Genomic DNA, 25,121 nt, shown 5'->3' with positions numbered 1-25,121 from the left:
ACGATGAGATTAGGTTGGGCCCGAGAAACACACAAGCGCCAGACGTAGACCTGCGATCATCAGGGTCTGATCCCCAGTCTGCATCACAGTATGCTAGAAGGGAAAGAGGAGAAGCATGAATGGGTCTGATAAGGAGACTCCAACTGAGAGTGCCAATGAGATTCAAGGGGATTGGACATGAACTGACAAACTTTGTTGACTGAGAAACATATCTCTGGCCTAGTGATGACTGCATATATTGAAGAGCCCCAACAATGGTCCTATATAGAGTAGGGTCAGAGAAAGGAGTTGACCCATCTTTAGATAGTTTTAAACCAGATATCATAGGTGAGGGGAGGGGCTTAGCCTCTTGCATATTAGTTTTAGCAAGAAGGTCTCTCAGATACTTGCTTAGATACTTGCTTAGCCTCTTGAATATTCTTAGAGTAGATGAATAGAGATGGGTCACATTTGCCAGCATGAAATCCAAATTGGAGCAATGTAGTCTGAAGCTTGTCAAACCAAGCTCTAGGGGCCTGCTTGAGGCCATAGAGACCCTTGTTAAGCTTGCATACAAGAGACTTATTTGTGTTTTCAAAGCCAGGAAGCTGTGTCATATAAACTGTTTCTTCAAGATTACCATCAAGAAAAGCATTATTCACATCCAGCTGGTGAAGATACCACTTTTTAGATAAAGCCAGAGACAAAATAGTGTGAACAGTAACAGGTTTATAACTGGACTAAAGGTTTCACTATAGTCATCACCATATCTTTGATGGAACCCTTTGGCCACAAGCCTGGCCTTGTATTTGTTAACTGTACCATCATGATTTTCTTTAATTCTGAAAATCCACTTGCAAACAATAGGGACCCTGTTAGATGGAACAGAGACTAGACTCCATGTATTGTTTTTCTGCAAAGCATCATACTCAGATTGCATTGCAGCAAGCCAGGTTGGATTTTCTAAGGCTTGCTTGGTGGTTTTAAGTTCAGCAAGAGTAAGCAACAAAGTGGAATGAAGTCTTGGGCATGTGATGCCGGATTTCGCACGAGTATTCATGGGGTGAACACTGGGCAAGGCAGGTCTCTTGTAAAGTGATTGGTTCATCTACCAAGCTGACAAATAATACAGTAACGTCGAAGGAAATCGGATTTATTGATGCGGAGAAAAATATGCAAATTGGTGTCGATGAGGAGGAAGGTGATCATAATGAAGTGAAAAAGATTGACGACATCGTCAAAAGTGACTGTTGAAAATATGCAAATTGGATTTTTTTATGTGGACGAAAATATGCAAGTTGGTGGCGATGAGTTATCATAGTGAATTGAAAAAGATTGATGACAATGCCAATGTGACTGCTGAAAATATGCAAATTGGATTTTTTTTATATGGAGGAAAATATGCTATTTGGTGTCGATGAGGAGCATGTTGATCATAGTGAAGATAGAAAGATTGATGACGACGCCAATGTGACTGTTGGAGATATTCTAAATGACGTTCATTCCTCTAGTTTTGAAGATTCAGATAGGACACCAGTTCTAGTTCTTCCAACTGATCCATTAAGTGAAGTTGAAACTAGTGATCTTGATGCTCATAAAATGGTTATCAAAGGTAAATTGATTTGTTTTATACAAATTAGTTTATTAGAAATATTTTTTAACCTATTAATATTGTTTTCTACAAATAAGTTTATAATCTTTCTACCCTTGGATGTATTAAGCATTGCTACTACGAAAAATGCATATACAAGTGGAGCAAAGTCTGAATCTTCACAAAAGATGAGTGTAAGTCCAGCTTCAGTGGAAATGATTGGTTCATCTACCTATCTGCTAAACATTTCAGTGACTCCAATGGATATTGGAATTTCTGACGGGGAGGAAAACATGCGGATTGGCATCGATGAGGAGGAAGTTGATCACAGTCAAGTGAAAAAGATTGATGAGAACACCAATATTACTGTTGAAGGTCATACTGAAAATCTAGATCAAATCAGTAACCATGAAGGATCAATCATGAAAGATGTGAAACCTTCACATGTTTCTCCGAAGGAATCCAGTGGCTGTTCAGTTGAAGAAATTCACAAATTGGATGTTAATAATTGTGTTATGGACGAAGCTTCTGCAATGTGCTTTGATGCATCAACAGGTGCGAAAAATACCGATGAGAACACCAATGTGGCTTTTGAAGATATTCTAGATGGGACACCAGCTCGTTTTTCTAATTTTGAAGATTCAGATGGGTCACCAACTCAGTTTTTGCCAACTGATCAATCAACTAAAGCAGAGACTAATGATCTTGATGCTTACGAAAAGGTTGTCACAGGTATTGATTTGTTTCACCAAATTATTTATATGGTCAATAGTGTACACATTCGCAAGATTTCTTAACCTTTTAACATTGTTTTGTAGAAACAAATTTATAATCATTCTAACCTTGGATATTTTAGGGACTGCTGCTAAAATTGCATATACAAGTCGAGTGAAGTTTGAATCTTTACAAAAGATGAATACAACTCCAGCTTCAGAGAAATTGAGTGGTTCATCTAACAGCTGCTAAATAATTCAGTGACACCGAGAGATATTGAGTTTTGTGATGGGGAGGAAAACATGCCGATTGGTGTCGATGAGGAGCAATTTGATCCTAGTGAGTAGTGAAGTGAAAAAGATTGACGAGAACACCGTGACTGACTGTTGAGGATATTCCAAATGAGGTTCATTCGTCCAGTTTTGAAGATTCGGATGAGACACCAGTTCATGTTCTGCCAACTGATCCATCAAATGACTAGTGATCTTGATGTTCGCAAAATGGTTGTCGCAGACTCGCAGGTTTATTGCCTCTAAAACACGCAAGAGATAGCATTTGTACTTTTGATATGAAAGAGAACTTTAAAACTGAAAAGAAGGAGGAAGTTGGCTCGACGATATCAAAGTATAGATGTGCGAAGAGACAAGCACTTCAAGATCTTCATCAGAATTGAACTTAACAGTCTGTGTAGTGTGTTTTGGTGACTGATAGTATTTTGGTGAATGATCATCTCACTATTATTTGTTGGTCATGCTTCTTTAGTATGCTAACATTATAATTTATGTTGCTATTATTGGTGTTAAGTGCAAGTTCTTTTTAATGCTTATTGTTTAGTGCCTTTTATAATCGGAATGAATTTGATGGTCATACTATATAATTATGGGAACATTATGATTTATGATGACCAAGTGCAAGCTCTTTTTAATGATTTTTGGTTAGTGCCTTTTATTATAAGATCGAAATTTACACATGAAATGTGTCGCATTGAAACGATATTATTCATTCAAATTGAGAGTACATCAGATACAATAACATGTTCAACATCACTAAAATCTTAAAGGTTGAATACAAACTCACTACACTCAAGTTAATAACATACAACGACAAAATGTCTACAAATAATATGATAAATTGTAAGTCACTGAAATATTAATGCTTCCGGATCTGCAACGTCGACGCCTGTAACGCCCTACTCTTAATATTTATTATTTAATTGATTTATTGCATTTTAGTAGAATATTTTATGATTTATTATATATATTTTGATGGAATATATATTAATAGTTGATATTATAAGTATCAATATCATTATTATGTGGGGGGAGGAGTATTATTATTAGAAATAAATAATTATTAGGGAAGAGAGTAGTTTTTAGGGAGAAGAGCAATTAGAGAAAGGGTTAAGAGTCAGTTATAGAGAAAGAAGAGAACAACACGTACAATTGGAGAAAAGAGGAGAAAAGAGGAGGGCTCGGAGAGAACCCTAAGAACGAAGAACGCAGCCGTTAGAATTCAGAAAAATAATCTAAGGTAAGGGTGGGATTCATATTCTCTAATCTTAAGTATGTTTTTCTGAAATTGAGTTTGGCAAAAGTTGTAGGTTGTGAGTTTTGGGGATTAGGGTTAATCTTTGTTGTTGTTCATAGTTTTGTTGTTTGAGAAGTTAGGTCTTTGAATTATGAATTTAATTGTTGAAAGTGCATGAATTTCCCATGAATTGCTGTGTTGAATTGATGTTCAGGTCTTAGAATGATCATAGGCAATGTTCTCTACCAAATTTGGGGTTTGGGTGATTGAAAATTGGGTTTTTGGGGTAAAAAATGGTGTAAAAATCGTAACAGCCTGTGCCAAATCTTGCTCCGATTTTGTCAAATCGTGCTCCGATTATTTACGAATGAAAATGCTAATTTTGACCCAGAAAATCGTGCTCCGATTTTCCAAATCGTACTCCGATTTGACAGCATCCCCTGTTTCGCGTTCTTGCGTCTTTTTCACCCGTTTCTGTTTTGAATTAGCTTTCGGCGTAAACATGAAATTTGTAGATAATTGAGTTAGTCTTCCAGTGGCTTTGGTTTGACATGAAAATGTGTTTTAGTTTTTGAGATATGATGAAAATACTCCAGGGAGGTCTTAGTGAAATTTTATGAAAGTTAACCTAAAACTTATGGATTGTCTCTAAACTTCATGCTGGTGTACTATGAGTTTAATTAAGGTGTTCATGAGTATTTAACCTATGTTTTAATGAATCTAACTTGGTTTGATGTGAATGTATATGTTAATGAATATGATGCTATATGGAGTGTTCGTGATTTGATATTTATATGAATGTGTATGTTGATGAATATGTTGCTATAAGATGCCATTCATGAGTTAATATTTATATGAATATATATGTTGATAATTATGTTATCCCTCCAGTGGTCTTGGTTTGATGTAAAAATACCTTGTGGGTGATTTAATGAGAATTTACGAAGATGTATGATTAAAGTTATGTTGTTGAATATGATGTTTGTATGAACTTATACATGTTGAAGAATTATATAATTACGATGTGAAGTTGTTGATTGTTGTCGTTGTATTAAGTCGTTGTCGTTGCATTGAGTTGAGTTGTTGCATAGCATAGTCAGAGATGGGGGCTTAATGCCTGACAGGTCCTTTTATGACCTTAGAGATGGGGGCTTAATGTCCGACAGGTCCTTTTATGACCTTAGAGATGGGGGCTTAATGCCCTGATGGTACCACATGCATATTGAAGTTGTCTAAGATGTTGCTGTTTAAGATGAGGAGTGGTTGTTGCATTGTAGAGTCGTCATAACATGAAATAAATGATGATTGCTTAAGATGTTGTTGCTGCCCTTGATGATGTTGTTACTGTTCTGACCGTAATGGATGATATTAGTTAATGTTATATAATGATGAATATATATATATATATATATATATATATATATATATATATATATATATATATATTGTTGATGTTTAAGATGTTGTTGGTTGTTTTATCCTTATTAAATGATGTTAAGTTGATGATGTTGTATAGTCGAGTTGGTGTCGTCGATGTCTAAGTTGTTGTTTTTGCTGTTGTTGTTAAATTGATTGCTATCAATGAGTTATTAATGAAGAGTTATGTGAAGTAATAAGTTGCTAAATGTTGTAGTTACGTTGTTAAATTCCATTGATGAATTACATGCTTATTATTTTTGATTATGTATCTCACCCCTTCTGCTTGAAAATGTTGCTCTTCGTATGAGTAACTTGTAGGTAACGAAGAATAGTGCAGTTGTGAGTGATCTCCGTCGTGTTGTCTAGGATGCTCTGATACGCAACGGGATGGGAATTTGTTTGATGCATTGTTTTCCTTGTTACGTATTTCTTTTATTATTGTTGGACTAATTTCACGAAAACTATTTTAAGATGTTAAGTTGTGGCCTTTTAGACCAAGGATTTTATAAGATGATGTAAAACTATTCTGCTGCATATGATTATTGGATTTTTTATAAACGCTGGTTATTTTAACAAATAGTATTTTCTATTATTATAATTGTGGATAATGTTGTAAGATGAATGTGATGCTCCGTTTTCTGATGAGAAAACTCTGATACTCTTTATATTTATTTATATTGGGAAAACGGGGTGTTACAACGCCCAAATCATTGATTGAATTTGTAATTGACTGAAGTTGACCTCTTTCAATAGGAATTGAGCAAACACTGCAACAAGAAACGAAATCAAATGCCGCACAAGACAACGAAACACAACGCCACATTCAGACGACGAAATCACAAAAAACACAATAAAAAACTTGATATGTGTGAAAAATGACACAAAACCACCCCTCCTCGATGAATGAAGGAGAAAGAAAACTTAAAGAGAAGATGGAGTTTCTCTCAATAAAAATCTAGGGCCGGCATTCTAATGTACAATATTATTGACATATTAAGTTCTAGCATCATTTAATTTTTTCATCTCAAGTTTTAGCCTTTTTTTTTCCTTTTAATTTATCACTTGCTAAACTTTATGCCCTCTACAATCATTTAAGCTTCTCATCTTAAGTTAAAATCTGAAAGAAGCTAATACAAACTTTCTTTTGAAAATATCTTAAAATTAACTTCAGATTTATATCATGCATATTCCTATAAAAATATTTGTTTTATTGTGGTATTGGAGAATCTAATTCTTGACTAAGAGAACTTGATTAGGTGGATTAGTCACCAAGTTTTCCAAACTCGATTCGATTTCAAATGGGTCGGTTACTTCCACGATGATAGTTGTAGTACCCTAATTTTGTCCGAGAAATTTTAAAAATTCCAAAAATAAGTGATAAGTTTAGTTTTTATCTTGTTTTTCAATCATTGTTAATTTTGTTTATTTTAATCATTTATTCATCATGTTCTCTCATCTAAAATGAACTAAAGGCACCAAAGTCCAAAGACACCCAAATATTTTTCGTTAATTTTCTCATAAAATCTAAAAATACATAAGAGTAAGAGCTCTTTTGTTAGATTATTGATGTTCCCACTTCAGTTTCTGCTTAAAAACACATGAAAATGTCACATTTAACCCCAACGGTAGCTAAACTACCGTTCCGGAACAAAGAAAACGAAAGAAGTCAAACAGTAGTTAACTACTGTTGGGTTATTAAATGTGTAATTTTCATTTGTTTTCAAGCAAAAATTGAAGTGGGAACAACAATTTTCCTTTTCTTAAGTTCATATGTATGCCATTTACATAGGAGTCCAATTACATTTGATTGCATGAAACAATAAATGATATACTAACTAAATATAACTATAAATTAAAATAAAAAAGTGAGCAGTAGGACAGTATGTATGGCAGAGCAACAGCAACTGAATCCTTCCACTTCCAGTATGATACAAGCCTTCTTTTCCTCTTTGCTTTTCAATCCTTTCATTTTGAGCATTCAAAAACAAATCTTGGTCACATGTCACAATCTCAACAGTTCTGCTAACCCTAATTCTTGACTATAAATGAGAGACAAAAATCATCACAAAATGTAGAAAGGAAAACAGCACCACTTTCATCTTCTTCATCATATATTTTTTCGTTTAACTTGTTTTCATAAAGGGGATTTTGAATATGTTGGGTCATTCCTAGAATTTTTATTTGTACTAAAGTTAAACCATGTTAATCAAACTGTTTTCTATTGAAACACCCTATCTAACAATATTTCATGCAATTAAGTTTTTGCTTTATCTTTTGATTTACAACATTTGAGTAAAAAAATTAAAATTAAGGGATTAATTGGATGTACATCAATCTTTTTAATCTTTGAGTCGGTTTGATCGTTTTAAAAGCTCATTTTTAGATATTTTAAATTCTAAAAGGGAATTAATTGGATGAGATTCTTTAATCATTGAGTCTTTACATCTTCGCCGTTTTAAAAACCTCATATTTTAGAATATTTTTTAATAAAATAGCTTTTTTAACTGATTAATTGGATGTACATCTCTTTAATCCTCGAGTTGTTAAAACATAAGTTGTACAACTTGATCGTTCTCATACTCATTTTCAAAAATATATCATTTTAAGAGGATTATTGGATGTACATCTCTTTAATCCATGAGCTCTCAGAACACAAGTTGTACAACTTGATCGTTCTTAAGCCCACTTGTAGAAACAAATCAACAAACTCACCACAATCAACTTCTCACACTCATTTTTTTTTACTTAATCAAATCAACAATATCTTTTTTAATCGTATTTATCGCGAAAAAGTCTTTTCATTAAAAGCAACCAACATACAAACATTTTCTATCCTAGAATTTCGTAGCTTTGAATTCTCCATCGCACCAGGAGATACGTAGAAGCAAAATCAAACTCTTATTGAGCACAATAAAAACAAAACATCTTTTCCTCTCTATTTAAAAGGTTTAAATTGTGAGATCACGGTCTTATTTTAATTTGCATTTAATAGTAAGAAGAAATAAATATTTTAGGGCACAATTAATTAGAGGTGATCGTTTTTTAAACGGATGTCGCAGGGTCTAATACTTTCCTTGCGCATAATCAACTCCCAAACCTAAAAATTGGCTTCAAAGACCATTTTTTTTCTTCGTTTTAAAGGGTTTTTACAAAGTTTTCCTTATTTTAAAATCCCGCGGTCACTTCAACTCTGTTAATTCTACTTGCGATGGTCAGCCGAGGACCTCCGAGTTGGATGACGTTGATCCCCGTATTCAATCTTATCACAGGTCGGATAGGGAATTCCGGTTCCTCCCTAGTGTGTCGGCGGTTGGGTTCTGCTGGGGAGGAGCCGGAATCTCCGATTCGACAAATAATGAGATTAAACACGGGAGATATACACGACATCTAACTCAAGGTTTGTTCAAGCTGACATCCCACTAAAATCGACGGAGTTGAAGTGACCGCGAGAGTTGCTATCATCATGAAAGTAACGACCCATTTGAGGTCGAATGGAGTTTGGAAAACTTGGTGACTAATCCAATTCATCAAGTTCTCCTCACCGGAGAATCGAATTTTTGATGTGTATAAGTCCAGTTTCATGGGAAATAATTGGTTCATCTACCAAGCTGCTAATCCCTTACTCTAAATGCTTATTAGGTGATGCTACAACTAAACCTTATTTTTCCCTCTCATAATCCTGCATTAATTGTTTTTAGTCATTTAGCCCTCCAATTTTTCCCTCCACTATTATGCCTTATTTGAAATTCAAATGTGTATTGTTGTGTTCCCTGATTTTCTTGCTTGAAAATAGAAAACGTGAGCTTTATCTGGTCATTTGTGTGCTATTAAATAGGACCTTTCCCATATCCCATGCAAAATAAATCAGCTACCCACTTCTCCATGTTGTTTCTGTTTCCAACACATCCCTTATACATTCAGTTATGAGCTATATATACACTTGAGTACAGAACATGCATATCCTCATCCAAAACTCCTCTTTCCTTTTCCATTTCGATTTTCCAATGGTTGGACACACCGTTGTTCTCTTAATGGCTTTCCACTGCTTGACTGGTATGGATAAGTTACCATTCATTAGATTCAATTCTTTTTCCTTCTTCTGTTTACGTTTCTGTTCGTTTTTCCTTGGGGGATTTGATGAACGATCCTGTTTTTGAGCTGGACAAGGCTGTGAACAAGCTAAAACTGAAGTACCGGACGTACATAGTTGAGTATGACATCGAGCAGGTGTGTACCAGTCGTATTTTGTTTCCAACGTTGTTCCTGGCTTATTGTTGCATCCGTGTTCATAATATTATTGCTTATCTTTTGTAGGGTGCTGTGATGTTACCAGCTATGTTTGCCAATGATTTCGGTGACAAGATCAATCGTTTCGTGACTCTCATTGATCCTAAGAACAATCAATTCGAAGTGTTGGTTGAGAGGATTAATGGATCCTTTTTTCTCTCCAAAGGATGGAAGGCCCTCCGTGATTTTTACGGTATAGGTTTAGGAGCATGGGTTACCTTGGTGTTTGTTGGAGCTGGTCAGTATGCAATGGCTGTGAAAGATAGGTTTGGAAAGAATGTAAGGTGTCCAATTTTTGGTCCAAGCATGCGATTTGTCATTGACAAATCTAATGTACAGCCACAATTCAACAATGACCTCCCACCATTTCCATCTTCTCTATCTTATCGTCACTCTGTCAACAACCAACATATTGATTTTGTGAAAAGACTGACTGATCATGATGTTAGCAAAGGGTTTTTGGTATATAAATAAATTTAAATTTACTGTTTTTGTTTAAATTAAAAACAGTAAAAAACGTAATCTAATGATTTAATTTTTTTCCTTTCAGATGCTTAGGTATGAAGGAAGATGTGCTCAGATTTTGGACAACGATGCAACAACTATGAAGATGGTGGATGATTGTGGAAACTGTTGGGACTGCGTGTTGATGTTTGGCTCGACTCCTTATGAGCATTGCAAGATAGGGGGGAGTGGAAGCGGTTTGTTGAAGCTCGCAGGCTCTATGAAGGTGCAAGGGTTAGGATTGGCGCACCAACTAAGATTGCATTTTGTGTCGTCTCATTGCTGTTGAAGTTGTTCTGTTGAGAGATTTTGTTCCTTTATGTCTTCTGCTGTCATCTCAGAATTGTTATTTCCTTTTTTGTTATTTTAGTTTTAATTCAAGTTTTGATGCTTCAATTTTGGCAACTATCAATGTAATGAAGTATCATGTTTTATTTTCCGTCCATGTCCTGTCTAAGATTAATCATCCATTGAGATACTTTGGCAATGGAATGAGTTTTGTTTTATGTTATATATAATTCAACTGAGCACTTTTATATCTTTATCATATGGTTCTGTTTTAGCTTATAATTTTGTATCTTGCAACTGTGAATGCAAGTGATCTGAAATGTAATTTTTCCAGTAAATGCTAGATCATAAGATTTGATAGTTGATCCATTAATTGAAGCTGAAAACTAAAAAGTCTTAACAGCGATTCTTTCATATCAAAAATCAAAATTGGCAGACATTTTTCACAGCTTTTTATTTGTAGTAACAATCAAAACATCATAATGGTCAATATAAATGGTTTTTATAAAAAATGACTTGCTGACATGAATCATTGAAAAGGCATTATTGTTCCACTTTATTTGCACCAGTTTCTACGTTTATATGAAATTATGTTGTGTTAACTTAATATTTTTGCCATTGTTATATTGAGATTTTTACATGCGTTTAACTTATATAAAAACTTTAAAAAATTCGGCAAGCTGGCAACTGCAGTCTAATAGTAATAGGTATTTTTCATTAAGGATCAGAATTGGCACTACTCAGATGCCATCATGTTAGGACGTCGTTAGTGATGTGTTAAAAAAATAAATAAATATTTCATAAGAATGGCAGGAAATTTACTTATTTATTTATGGATAACAATTAATAATAAGGAAGCTGGTTATCTGTAATCTAAACATCCGGGGATGATTTCAACTGCTAGCTAATTATTAGAGGATTAGGTTCAAAAAAACAAGGCTAATTATTAGGGGATTGTGATTGACGTATTGAGCATATTTAATTACGTTTGCTTATATTCATTTTACAATGAAATATATTATTTCAATGTATTTTTGTTGAAACGGTCGTTTAGTTTCCAAGGCCTTTTATATGACTTTAAACATTTCTGTGTCAAAAAAAAAAAAAAAAAAGACTTTAAACATTCTCATGGATTCATTGAACGACTGTTATGCCAAGCTCCTTTTAGTTTTTTTGGTTATTGGTGACCAACTATTAATGCACATCGTGTATTGGGAAATAACTTAGTGTTGATTATTATTTGTTTTTTCACACTGCTATATACACCCTCCGGTCACAAGTATAAGCAAAAATTCACTTTTTATGTCGTTGTTTTCAGAGTTACGTCTAGAGAAGGACTAAAGATACTAATAACTAACGACGAAGGTGAATTTACGGATGAGACGTCTAATGTTATCTATGAAGAAGTTTTTCGAAATGTAAGGGTATGATTCCGTTGTAATCAATGTTGTTTTCACTATCTCAAAACTTTCGTATTAGTTACACAATATTATCCATACATTCGACTCTTTTGGTGTACCGTTTTAATGTTATTATTGAAATTATATATTATAATTTTTAGCTTATAAGACCCGTGCGGCGCACGGGTCATCGGCGTTCTAGTTAATTCAGTAACACCAAGAAATATTAGATTTTGTGATGTGGATGGAAGCATGTGTAATGGTTCTCAAAATTGAGAGTGAAATAAAATGGATAATTGGAATTGATTATTAATTCAAATGTAAAATTGATAGATTAGAACTCAAATAAAATTGATGTTCTTAGTACATAAAGGAGAAAGGAAAAGATAGAAGAAATTACTCTACTAGAGAGTACCAAAGGGAGAGAGGAGAGACTTTCATCATTTTTCTTCATACCTATTACTAACCATCATTTCCCTATTTATGCACAATCCAAACCTCATTGATATTCGCCACATGTCAATTTGCCTCAACCAATTAGAGTATGGCAAGTGTATATCCTCACATGCTACTTTAAATCATAACATTACTCCCCCCATTAAAATCAACCTTGTCCTCAAGGTTGAAGTTAAAACAATATTTGAATTTTGATGACCTCTTGGTGTGTCAAACTTGGTTGTATAGCCACCTGGATCCCATTGTTTAAAGTGTAAGAAGCATTTCATACAAGGAAAATAACATGTTGCACGAAGAATCCTTGTATTAAATAGCATATCCACTAATGTGGGAAGAAGGGAAGCACAATGAAGCTTCAAGTAAATCATTGCTACTGCAAAAGTGGTCTCTAATTCATTTCTCACTGTGTTGTTGATGCTCTCGACTATTATCTCAAGCATTGAGTTTCCTGATAGCATCCTTAATCCTATGTTGCTGCTATGAATTGCAGAATCAATTAATGCCCATGAACAAATTTCAAACATGCTAAATACTTCTATTAAATGTCTTGTCAATGGAGTAAGTTGTGGCAAGACCCCATCATAAACAAGCAAGTAAATACCATCCTGGAGGATGACATGCATGTCAACTTCAAATTTTCTCGCAAAATATTGATAAAGAGTAGAGCTACAAGATACCAATTCAATATCCCCAAACTCTAGAGTACCCTGAACAAACCTTTGTTTCATGGATTTTACCCTGTTTGAAAAATCATAGCAAATGCTTCCTACACACTCCTTTCTGATGTCGAAGTAAATGATAATAGGCACATGTGACATGATAAAATTGCATATAGTATGACAAACAAGATTTAAAGATGTGCATAAGCTTCTTCCAAGAGTGCCACATGGTTTGATTGACATTTCAAGCCCCCGTGGTAGCCAAGTTACAACAGGATACTTCCATATAAAAGCAAATCGTTTAAAGATCACAGGTTTTGATACCTGCTGGTCTTTGTGGAAAGCATCACCAAGAGACAATCCAAAATCAAGTAGTATTGTCTTAGTTAGTGATCCCATACCAATATGCACGAAAATGCTTCCCCATTCAAACTCAACTTCAATATCTTCAATTTGTCTAATCCAGTCAAAGTGATTTAGCACCACACCATCACATAACAACCCAAGTAGAGTGATAACCTTAAATAACTTGAATATGGGCAAGATTAAGACAATATCCCATTCCATGAGCCTATTCTTAGAGAAGTTGAACACTATCCAACCATAAATGGAAGGAACATAAGTTGGAGCCCTGTTAATGTTATTGATTGGCACAGTTGGTAAGACCTTAGCTTGAGAAATGACCTTCATTATACCTTCCACATTCACACATTTCAACTTTTGCACAACCATAAGAGATCCATCCCCCAAAAAACTTACAATTATTATGTCTCTGCTGATACATATAAGTTTGCAGCATCTTATGAAACAATTGGTGGCTGCCTCTAACACATGGTGGCTGAATAGGTGAGTGTTACAAGTAGTTAATATACTAGCCAACAACATTGGGGTACAAAAGTTGTAACCATGAGTTTGATCTGATCCTGAAACAATGAACCAACCAAGAAAATTCGGGACAAAAGTTTCAACATCAGCAAAATGTAAATACACAGACTGCCTGGATCTACGCCCCAACAACCAATTACACTCATCAACAAACTGTCTAAGCACAAGGTCACCGTAAGTTGAGGCAACATCAATGATTATGAGCCACATCATTCTTAATTCCATTAGCTGACAATCAAAGGTAACCACACCCAATTTTTCATTCAAGAGAAACATGATACACCCCATTGCACTAGACCTGGAAATCTCATCATGTACAAAAGATGCATGAATTTTAATCCTACATAACAAGCTTTTAAGATTATCATAAGAGAATTTGGCTGTGAGGGGCATTTTATCAAACAGATAGTGGGAATCACTTAAGGACCCAATGTTGGTGGTGTGGTCATTTGAATCCCATGTTCCATACCCAGCAAATACACCAGCCTTAACTATGGGAATAACAATAGGACACACAAAATTTTGGGGATGAAATTCATGAGTAAAGCCTCTTGCATCTTGAGTTGAATTTTTCAGCCAAATGGTAATAAATTGAGGATCAATTGTTAATCCCTCACGTTCAAATTGGAAAGAGTAAGGGAGATAGCTTACGGTGGTTAGTGGTGGTGAGTCGGTTGGTCCCGGATCATATGGATAGGTGTGTCCGAGGGACGCCTCCGCCGTGAAAGAGTGAGCCGCATCACCGAGAAGAGGTATACCAATTAGATCGTCATCCATCATCGTATCTCTCGTATCCGCCACACCGATTTCATCCGAAGTAGCATTCAACGATTCTAGAATATTGCTTTTCTCAACCATATCATGAAGGTTGAGACTCTCCAAATTGAATATCAGGGGTGGTGCTTGTTCAAAGTTGCTTTGAATAACAACCTCGCTACAACCCAACAAATCTGGTGTGTTGATAAGCTTTGTTGTTGTTGAATCTGGTAATGCAACAATTCCACCATTGAAATCACTCGACGGAATTACTGTTGCCACCGTTAAATCCGGCACAAGCACTTGAGGAACTTCAATCTGTTCATCGGATAAAAGAAATGTGTTCCAAACCTCAAGAACCTCGTTCAACGACTTTTGGAAACTGCTATCGAGCTCCATCAATGGCGATAGTTCTTGATCCGGTTCCTCTTCGTTCTCGTCGACTATCGGCAAGATGCATCGATCTTCAGGCTTAAAACGCCATAAAAGTGCAATTGTGAACGTGTTCCAACTCACCCCAGGATGACGAGGAGACCACCAACACCACCATTTGAGAGCGCTGCCACTCATTGCTGTTGCAACAAGCACCATTTTCTCTTTCTCTGTTATGCCTCGCACCTTGCAGTATTTGTCAACACAAAGCACCCAAAAATAGGCATCATAATTTCCATCAAACACTAATAGCTCCATAGATTGAGAGGTTATGAGATCGATAATGAAAGCACCAATGTAATGGTTCTCAAAATTGAGAGTGAAATAAAATGGATAATTGGAATTGATTATTAATTCAAATGTAAAATTGATAGATTAGAACTCAAATAAAATTGATGTTCTTAGTACATAAAGGAGAAAGGAAAAGATAGAAGAAATTACTCTACTAGAGAGTACAAAGGGAGAGATGAGAGACTTTCATCATTTTTCTTCATACCTATTACCAACCATCATTTCCCTATTTATGCACAATCCAAACCTCATTGATATTCGCCACATGTCAATTTGCCTCAACCAATTATAGTATGGCAAGTGTATATCCTCACATGCTACTTTAAATCATAACAGCATGCAGATTGGTGTTAATAAGGAGCACGTTGATGATGTTCAAACGGAAGCTTCAGGTATATTGATATAATTGGTTTTTGATTGAATGTTACATGCTATAATGTTGTAATTTTTTTCAGCCTTGGTTTTCTAGGAATGAGTTTATAATATCTCTAACCTTTATATTTCAGGCACTGCTAAATGCAGATACAAGTCGAGTGAAGTTTGAATATTCACAAAAGGTGAATGTAAGTCCAGTTTCAGAGATAGTGATTGGTTCATCTACCAAGCTGATCATAGTGAAGTGACAACGATTGACGACAATGACAATGTGGCTGTTGAAACAAAAATCCTATATAAAACCACTACACATTTTTATTTAACTTCACAGTTGAATAATATTTTAACATAATTTTCAAAAATGGAAAACATTTTTATTTAACTTCACAGTTGAATAACATTTTAACATAATTTTCAAAAATGGAAAATTAATGTAAAATAACCCTTCAATTAGAAAACACAAAAATAAATTTTTAAGTGAAATATTAAGACACAATTAAGTTCTAACTTAATTGACAAAAATATTGAAATTGTTTTGATCGGGGTTCGAATTTCGCCTCCTCCACTTATGTGTGAGTTTTCAACGACTTTTGTTATTTCGTTTTGACAAAAATATAATATTGTATAATACTAAATTTTTTAATTAATTACTCCAAAGAATGTTATATTTTTTTTAGTTTTAAGTTACTGTACTAACCTTTCAATAAAAAAAGTTACTGCACTAGCAAATGCTTAAAATAAAGTTAGAAACTGAAAGTTAAAAGAATAAAAAAATGCTTAAAATGTTTTGACAAAGAGATTCGTTATTTGAACAACTATTTTTGTGATAATCATAAATTACAAAGAAAATTAGATAATGATACAAAAACCAAAACAATAGAGTGAGAAAAATAATAATGTGAATATAAAAAAATTATCACAAAAGTTGTAAAAAATAATTGTATAATTTGACAAATGCTTAATGTATGGCCATGCAATTCCTAGTCTCTCGATGCACCTCATTATTGTCATCAATTCATGAATGAATTAAATGAGAGAAGAAGGAAACAAAAGATTTACAATTACTCCATCAATTCATGAATGAATGATGTTTATGAGATTTTTTATCTCAAGGGTGTTTTTGTACTTTTCGATATTATCAAAACTTCGCTCTTCTCTATTTCTTTCATATTTCTTCTATATCAAACACTCCATCAAATCTACTTTATTTCTCACATCTTTCTCTCTTCACACTCTCTCTCTTATCTATTTCTCTCTTCACAACTTCTCTTATGAATCAAACATACCATAAATGTGTGGTGGCAAGTTCGACAAGTCATTTGTGACATTTGAAAATTGCTCTTTCCCATCATTTGAAAATTGCTTTTTCCCATCATGTTTTGCTCGCTACGTGTCCTTTTAAAGTTCAGAAAACAACTCATTTACTCATTTCTTTTTTCACATCTAAAATCTAAATGTGCTTCTAAATATAGCATTTTAAACCCTCTTTCTAGACCGGCCCGTCCATTTCATTGGTTCCAAATCTGATCGTCTAGTTATTCGTGTTTTATAACTAGGAATGGAATTTATTCATTCATTTTAAGGTGAATAAACGAAGAATAAGAAATTTGAACCTAATACATGCACTCCCTCCGTCCCTATATCTAAGCACCCATTTGATTTTATTTTTGTCCCTAATGTAAACCCCTTTTCAAATTACTAGATGCATTTATTATTTTTTCCTAAACATACCCCTAATTAAAACTATTAACTTTTCTTAAGAAATGTGAAAGAAGCAACCGGGTTTAGATATAAAGACTGGAGTAGTGATATATGTACGACCATTTGTGACAACTTTGATGACAACTTTCATTTTCTCTCTTCTCATTGATCCAAAACAATAGAGAGAGAAAAAGGAAGAGAGGGAATAAAAATATCATGTGAGTATAAGAGAGAAAGTTGTCAAAAAGTTGTAATAAAGTGGTTGTACAAATATCATTTATCTAAAGACTGAGGGAGTATTTGACTTTTACTCCAAATCCGTAAATACGTAGGGAGATGTATTAAAGTGGCATACTATACCGTCGGTGTATAGATTAGAAAGTTAATCTCTGAAACAAAAGAAAGAGAAGGAATATTCCTGTTCACATTTAACATATAACAGCGGGAAACAGAACCGTTTCAAATTTCAAAACAAAACCAAATCCACAAACCTTACAATTCAAAATCTTCTTCAAAAACTTCTTAACTTTTTCCCACGAATTCTCTGACAAAAACATTCCTTCTTGTTCCCACGAATTTGAAACACAGAAATATTTGTAGTTGTTGTTGTTGGTGTTTGGAACGAAACAGAGAGAAAAAAAAAGATGGATTTTTTTGCTATGAAGAGAAAGAAACTTCAGAGTTATTGCAAGAAACATGGGATTCCTGCGAATTTGAAGAACATAGAAATGGCCAAACAACTTTCTCTGATTTATCAGGTTTTTATTTTATTTTATTTTATTTTTTATACTTTTTTTTTCATAATTTTTCATTTATTTATTAGTTTTTTTTTTTGTGAATAGAATTTTCGGGTTTGATAAAAAATATATTTTTCGTTGACCCTTTTGTCAAGTTTTAATTTTTCTTTGTTGTTTAGTTGTTTTGATTTATAGGGTTTGTTAAAATAGTGTTTTTTCTTCTTAGAACATGTTTGTTATGAATGTTATAATCACGTTGTTTTTCTTCACTGTTTTGTGTTATAAATAATCACCATTTTTGTTTAAAAATCTAATCTTTTTTATTTTTTTTTATTTTTAAGATAATCACTTTTTAAGTCTAGATCTGTTTGTTTTTGGTTTCTTTTATAATTTAAAAATGAGAATTTGAAAAAAGAATCTAAAATGAGAATTTGAAAATGAGAATTTGAAAAGAAAAGAAAAATCTAAAATAGTTTTTCTTTCTTTAAGAAATCAATAAAAAAAACTTCAAATTATAAAATGAAAAAATCAACTTTTTTTTTATTTTTTTATATAAAAAATACATTTTTTTTTATTGTATGAGACAAACAGGACCTTATCCCTCCAAGAATATGTGAAACTTAATTTAATCCCTCATATTTGGACTTATTAGACTATTTTGAACTATTTCTAAATCAGGGGCTTATTAAACTATTGTGGACTATTTAAGCTGTTTAAATTTGTTTTTTTATAATGGCACGTGTTCTCAGTTGGTAATTTTGAGAATTTTTGCAGATTTTTTTTCTTTTAAGAGAATAAATTAGTTGTCACATTGTTTCCTGGGGACTAAAATACTCTTTATTCTTGAATTACTTGTTTATTTAGTTCTCTATTGCACCGACACTTCTAATTGAAAACATGTCCCTGTGTCCGACACATCATGTCCGACACCAACATGACACATGACAAAGACGCTTGTGATTACATTGAGTTATGTAATATTCTCAAAATTTTATTGATGTTGACGTGTCTGTGTCAGTGTTGTTTCCTGTGTCTGTATCTCTGTCCTCTGTCCCGGTGTATGACGTGACGTGATTACATTGAATTATGTCTTTTAGTTGTTGATTCTGTTTAATTATGCATACAGGGAAAAGAAAATCAAAATCCTGCACCACCCCAGTTACAAGCCGATGAAGGCGCCGGTAAAGACAAATTAAATGTTGAAGTTATAGACTTGGACTCAGACAGTGGTGCTGATGATGTTCAAATGGAAGCTTTAGGTATATCAAAGCTGTTGTTAGAACAATACCATTTCTATTTCATGAATTTCTATGTTAGTTTTGTATCTATTTTTTGGGTTTATAAGACTATTAGTTTCAAAATAATCAAACTTTTATCGCTATAGATACTGTTGCTGGGAATGATTCGAACGAGAAGACCAACTTGAGTGATGAACAAGATCAGTTAAGTGAAGTCAAGTCTGATCACAAGATTGATTCAGGTATAGAACTCTTTAAATTTTACTCAAATTTCGTGTTAGAACAACAATTAGTAACAAAAGAATAAAAGAAATGAAAATCGCAAGACTGACCCACGATCTTTGTTTATGCAAGTCGGCCAATGGTGCCTACCTATAGAGCAACTAAAGTTCCATATATTTCTTGATTGAAATTAGGGTTTCAGTGTTACAATATATATGCAGTACTATGATTTAGATTACAACAATACCCCTTAGCTGTACCTTGATTGAGCCATACTCAATTGTAGCAATCTACAGTCTGTATTTATAAAGGCAATTATAATTTTTGGTGTACAATGTTCGATTTTCAATTTTATTCTCGATTGTTGTTCTAACATCTTTTGGTGTTTGTACTAATCTTTCTCCTAGTATATAAGTACTATATATTGTTAATATTTTGCGTCTGTCGAATGTTAATATACCACCGCATCAACTTTTTAGATCATTTCTTGATGTGGTGAATGTTAATTATTCTGCAAAATACTTATTCCTCTAATCCTTGATTTTTTTGAACATTTTTTTTTCCACACATCATGTTACTTGTTATCTCCATTATTTTGATATAGACAAGTGGTGTAGTTGATTTTATTGGAGTTAATTTATAATAGCTATCTCAATCCTTTACATTTTAGGGTCTGCTGTTGTGAATGAAGACGCTTGTGAAGTGAAGTCAGCATCTTCGCAAAAGATGAGTCATGGTCGAGAGGAGTCTAAGTTGAACTCACCATCTGAAGAAGATGACATTGGATCCGTTAATGTACATGAAAGTATGCAAATGAGTGTCAATAAGGAGAAAAACGAAGCTAATCAGAAATTGCAACCTGCATCATCAAATGTAGATGCAAATATGGTGGATGTAGCGCATGAGGTGTTGAGTGAACAGATTGATGTTGATGAAGATATGAGTGAAACTGAAAAAGTTGGAGATGAAGCAGAAAAACTAGATGAGGAACCAGATCAAATTGTAACTACTCCACTAAGTGACATCATGTCCGATCACAAGGTTGATTCAGGTATAGTAAAGTTTTTCTAATTTCACGAAAAGTTTGTTATCTTGTACACTTTGATATAGGCAAGTGCCACAGTTAATTTTGTTGTAATTAGTTTATTAATTAATTTATAATATCTCAAACATTTATATTTTAGGCACCGCTGATGAAAATGCTGATGCCCGTGAAGTGAAGTCAGCGTCTTCACGAAAGATGAGTCAAGGTCTAGAAGAGTCTAAGTTGAAATCACCACCCGAAGGATATGATATTGGATCCTTGTATGTGGAGGAAACATTGCAAATAAGTGACAATGATGAGAAAAATAAAGACAATCTGGATGTGCATCATGCAGCACCAAGCGAAGATGAAAATATGGTTGAGGGAGAAGCTGACATACTGAGTGATAAAACTGATGTTCATGTAGATTCTAGTGGAACTAAACAAGTTGAAGATGAAAAACTAGATCAGATCAATATCCATCAAGGATCAGTCATGGAGAATGTGAATTCTTTAGATGTTTCTTCCAAGGAATCCAGTGGCCGTTCGGTTGAACAAGTTCAAAATTTGGATGATAATAATGGTGCTATGGACGAACCTGCTGCAATGTGCCTTGATGCATCGACATGTGTGGAAAATACCGATGAGAACGCTGATGTGGCTGTTCAAGACACTCTAGATGAGGTTCATTCATCTAGTGTTGAAAATTCAGATGGGACACCAGTTCAAGTTCTGCCTACTGATCCTAATGTAGTAGAGACGAGTAATCTCGATGTTCATGAATTGGATGTCACAGGTATATTGATTTGTTTCCCCAAATATTTATGTGTGAAGAGTAAATTGAATATGACAGGTCCCATATAAGATGATTTAAAAAAATGTCAATTTTTCATTTAATTATCATTAAATTTGGAGTTTGATGGAACTACTATATTGCTGCATCACATAATCACCCTGCATTTCATTTTGTTGGTGTTGGAAGTTTTAATTAGCTGTGTGTAATGTGAAATAGTTAACTACTTAATCAGAGCACTTGAATGATTTGTTATTTTTGAATCATCATTAATTTGTGAAATCGTTGTATTTTTATTATTATCAGTGTATAAATTTGTGAAATTGTTTTATTATTAACAATCATCTTGCATTTAGGCATAATAGGAATGAGTTTATAATCAATCCCTCTAACCTTAATATTTCAGGCAATGCAGATACAAGCGGAGTGAACTTTGAATCTTCACAAAAGATGAGTATAACCCCCGCATCAGAGAAATTGATTGGTTCGTCTACCAAACTTCTAAGTAATTCAATGACACCAAGAGATATTGAAGTTTTTGATGTGGAGGAAAACATACAAATTGGTGTTAATCAGGAGCAAGATGATCATGGTCAAGAGAAAATGATGGATGTTTCTCCCACTATGTTAAGTAATCCAGGGACACCAGCAAGTGATTCGGAAGAAAGTTTGCAGATCAATGCCAATAAAGAGAACATTGATCCGGGTGAAGGTTGGAATGCAGAACCTAGTGCAGTTGACATGAACGACGATGACGATCTTACCCAGTCTGTTTCAGAAGAATTGGGTAATGATTTGACAGAGGGACAAGTTGCAAACAGGGATAATGAAATAGATCTTCAAGATGTTTGTGGAAGTGGCAACAGTAGCGATGAAGCCGTTAACAATTGTGGCATAAATAGCCCTCATGTTTCTCCAAAGGAATCGAGTGGCTGTTTGGTTGAACAGCTTCACAAATTGGATGATAATAATTGTGTTCTTTCGGAAGCTGCTACAGTCTGCCTTGATGCATCAACCGGTGCGAAAAATATTGATGAGAACACCAGTTTGACTGTTGAAGATATTCTAGATGCAGTTGATTCGTCTAGTTGTGCAGATTCATCAGTTAAGTTTCCGCCAATTGATCCATTACGTGAAGTTGAGACTAATGATCTTGCTGTTCACAAAATGGCTGCCACAGGTAAATTTATTTGTTTTGCCAAATAATTTATGGTCATAATGTACATATTAGTTATATTTTTAACATTTTCAAATTGTTTACGCACTGCTCCTAAAAATGCAGATACAAGCGGTGTAAAGGTTGTTTCAGAAGCACTTGCTACTGATTTGATGGAGGAAGAAGTGGCGGACGTGGATGATAAATTTGATCTTGTTGAAGATGTTTCTGAAACTGGCAACGGTAGCAATGAAGCTATAAACCAAGGTAGCATCGATAGCCCTCATGGATCGAATGTAAACAATGCTGACCTTTTATATGTTTCTCCGGTGGAATCGAGTTCACCTTTGGTTGGAGGACAAGTTCAAAAATCTGATGATAATGTTATGCACAGTGGAAACTTCAATCTCGGAAATTGTGGATTTGGAATTGATATTTTGTTCTCTCATGATAAATCCATTGCTGCCAAGGATACTGATGCAAAAACCAATGTTTCTTTGGAAAATCTTCCATATGAGAGTCATGCACCAAGTGTTAAATTATCCGAAGAATTTGGTAAAAAGTTGGCGGAAGTAGAATTCAACCTTCTTGAAGATGACTGTGAAACTGCAAAGTGTAAAGATGAAGCTCTAAATTCAAGTGGCATCAAAAGCTCTCCAGAGTCAGTCATAAATGATTTTAATCTTCTACATGATTCTTTAGGGGATTTCAGTTCATATTTTGATGGAGAAGTTCAAAAGTCTAATGATAAAATTATGCGTTGTGGATCTGGAAAAAGTGAATCTGGAGTTGATGCCTTTTGTTTTCCTGATGAATCCATTGCTGCTAAGAATATTGATGTGAAGAACAATGAATCTATGCAAAAAATTTCATATGAAGGTAATTCATCAAGTGTTCAATATTCAGATGGTACACACGATCTATTTGTAACAACTGGTGAATTGATTCCTAGTAGTACTTATCCCATGGCAGCATTAGGTATTATGCAGTTTTGTTTATATATATATATATATATATATATATATATATATATATATATATATTGTTATTTATAGCTTATATAAATAAGTTTCCATGATATAATATTTTATTGCATTCTTTGTTTTTTTTGAAGCAAAATATTGCATTCTTTGTTAATCCTTTATCTTCCAATGCAGATGCCTGTGAAGAAGAGATGCTGAGATCATCAGAAAAGGCATGTATGGTTGCAGATCCTGAGGAGTGCATTGGATTTTCCGCTAATGACTTTGAAGCTTCAACTAATAAAGGCTTTGCGGTTGAACCATGTTTTGATCCAAATACACTTGGAGATGTTGTTATGGAAACTACTTGCAACATGAATGAAAGCATGCAAATTGACACGATGGAGAAGGAAAACAATCAGGGAGAAGGTATGAACTTTTTTGAGAACTCTGATGTTCATGATGGTATTGGTGGAGTTGGAGCAGAAGAACAAATTCAACCTGATACTGTAAGCCGAAAAAGAAAAAGGAATGATGCAAATTCAGACGAGGAAGTGCAAGTTGAGCTTGTCCCAACTGTGCCTCAAACTAATGAAATGGAGTTGAGCAATTTCAGACTTAAACAACTTTTTGCTTCAGGTAAAGTATAAATTTTGAGCAAGGAAATGCGTTCAATATATGTTTTAAGTCGCTGCCGTGGTTGAAATTTTATTGCCTCGTCTACAAGATATGAAGAATGCATTTTTAAAAATAATGTTTTGACATTTTGAAAAATATCTGAAAATGTGTTAAATCTGTTTTCAAAGATTGTAAACGAAAACTATGTGGAAAATATGGGAAAACTTCTTTTATGTTTATTAGTTGAAGTTATAATGAAAACCAGACACATGGAAGTAAGCGACTGCAGTTCATATTGCAGTTGCAGACCTTTTTATAAAAACGACTGTTTCGATATAGGAATATGAATTAATTGACATTTTTGTAAACCTTGATTTATAGAAACTGCTTCTGGATATGAAGATGCTTATCAAAAGAAGTTGGACTCACCATCAAAGGCTACACCATTGATACATAAAGAGAACATTAAATTTGACAAGAAGGATGAAGTTGGATCAGTGATGTCTAGGAATAAATTTGCTAAGAGGCAACCTCTTCAAGATCTTAAGCAGAATTGAATCTTTCAGTATATGTAGTGTTGGTTACTGTTTATAATTTGGTGATTGATCATGTTACTATTATTTGATGGTCATGCTTTTTACTATTGGAACTTTATGATTTATGATGACACTTGGTGTTAGGTGTAAGTTCTTTTTAATGCTTATTGCTTAGCTCCTTTTATTGTAAGACTGAGATTTTCACATTCTGCATGTGAAATGTACAATATTGTTGAGTTGTAATGCATACTAAAGTTATATTTTGGTATGAAACATTGACACAAATATTTGACTGCACACTTATATATTGATATTGACATTTATTATGAGAAAGTGAAATTACTGAATGCAGCAGAATATATTTGTATTAGAAAGCTCATCTACCATCCAATCAATCAAGGAAACAACATCAACTATTGTATTTGAGGGTTTTGTTTGCTTCTCTTGATCAGCTTTTGCCTCACTGACTTTCTTTTTAGCATCTGTCCCCTCCTGGTTGAATCCAATTATGTCGATTTGTTTGTTCTTTACATCGATAGGAATGGAACCTTGCTTAAGCGAGCATGCATAT

At 34.0% G+C, this 25,121-nt stretch overlaps 3 protein-coding genes across 6 annotated transcripts; 2 read left to right on the top strand and 1 right to left on the bottom strand.

The window, feature by feature from the left end:
* The first annotated feature begins 8,844 nt into the window (after positions 1-8,844).
* Positions 8,845-10,591, top strand: LOC146914412 (uncharacterized). Its single transcript, XM_085717265.1, has 3 exons — positions 8,845-9,457; positions 9,545-9,979; positions 10,068-10,591. Exons 1-3 carry the CDS (start codon positions 9,368-9,370, stop codon positions 10,308-10,310), a joined length of 768 nt encoding a protein of 255 aa, XP_085573391.1. The 5' UTR covers positions 8,845-9,367; the 3' UTR covers positions 10,311-10,591.
* A 1,420-nt stretch (positions 10,592-12,011) lies between these two features.
* On the bottom strand, positions 12,012-15,496 carry LOC146914411 (uncharacterized). Its single transcript, XM_085717264.1, has 2 exons — positions 12,883-15,496; positions 12,012-12,639 (listed from the first exon to the last, which is right to left on the bottom strand). The coding sequence occupies exons 1-2, from the start codon at positions 15,153-15,155 to the stop codon at positions 12,288-12,290; spliced, it is 2,625 nt and encodes an 874-aa protein (XP_085573390.1). The 5' UTR covers positions 15,156-15,496; the 3' UTR covers positions 12,012-12,287.
* Positions 15,497-17,612: 2,116 nt separating this feature from the next.
* LOC146914410 (uncharacterized) lies at positions 17,613-24,907 on the top strand. 4 transcript variants are annotated; one of them, XM_085717262.1, is made up of 9 exons: positions 17,613-18,022; positions 19,128-19,260; positions 19,386-19,481; positions 20,132-20,512; positions 20,646-21,281; positions 21,694-22,458; positions 22,561-23,313; positions 23,592-24,035; positions 24,396-24,907. In XM_085717262.1, exons 1-9 carry the CDS (start codon positions 17,909-17,911, stop codon positions 24,569-24,571), a joined length of 3,498 nt encoding a protein of 1,165 aa, XP_085573388.1. In that variant the 5' UTR covers positions 17,613-17,908; the 3' UTR covers positions 24,572-24,907. The 4 variants fall into 4 exon arrangements, with proteins under 4 accessions (XP_085573388.1, XP_085573386.1, XP_085573385.1 ...); XM_085717260.1 differs by having other exon boundaries at positions 22,561-23,412; XM_085717259.1 differs by having other exon boundaries at positions 21,685-22,458; positions 22,561-23,412.
* Positions 24,908-25,121: the final 214 nt, after the last annotated feature.

The sequence above is a fragment of the Medicago sativa genome, chromosome 6 (genome assembly GCF_051527215.1).
Source record: "Medicago sativa cultivar Bolivia chromosome 6, Bolivia_mono, whole genome shotgun sequence".
Taxonomy (NCBI): Eukaryota; Viridiplantae; Streptophyta; class Magnoliopsida; order Fabales; family Fabaceae; genus Medicago; species Medicago sativa.
This window is presented reverse-complemented; position numbering and strand designations above follow the sequence as displayed.

Bases quoted from the DNA above. Each gene is read 5' to 3' on its own strand.
- LOC146914412 (XM_085717265.1), top strand. From the start codon at position 9,368: ATGAACGATCCTGTTTTTGAGCTGGACAAGGCTGTGAACAAGCTAAAA. The intron at 9,458-9,544 runs GTGTGTACCAGT...TATCTTTTGTAG, and splicing joins TTGAGTATGACATCGAGCAG to GGTGCTGTGATGTTACCAGC. The intron at 9,980-10,067 runs GTATATAAATAA...TTTTCCTTTCAG, and splicing joins ATGTTAGCAAAGGGTTTTTG to ATGCTTAGGTATGAAGGAAG.
- LOC146914411 (XM_085717264.1), bottom strand. From the start codon at position 15,155: ATGGAGCTATTAGTGTTTGATGGAAATTATGATGCCTATTTTTGGGTG. The intron at 12,640-12,882 runs GTTTGTTCAGGG...AATTCATAGCAG, and splicing joins GTAAAATCCATGAAACAAAG to CAACATAGGATTAAGGATGC.
- LOC146914410 (XM_085717259.1), top strand. From the start codon at position 17,909: ATGGATTTTTTTGCTATGAAGAGAAAGAAACTTCAGAGTTATTGCAAG. The intron at 18,023-19,127 runs GTTTTTATTTTA...TTATGCATACAG, and splicing joins AACTTTCTCTGATTTATCAG to GGAAAAGAAAATCAAAATCC. The intron at 21,282-21,684 runs GTATATTGATTT...TTAATATTTCAG, and splicing joins TCATGAATTGGATGTCACAG to GCAATGCAGATACAAGCGGA.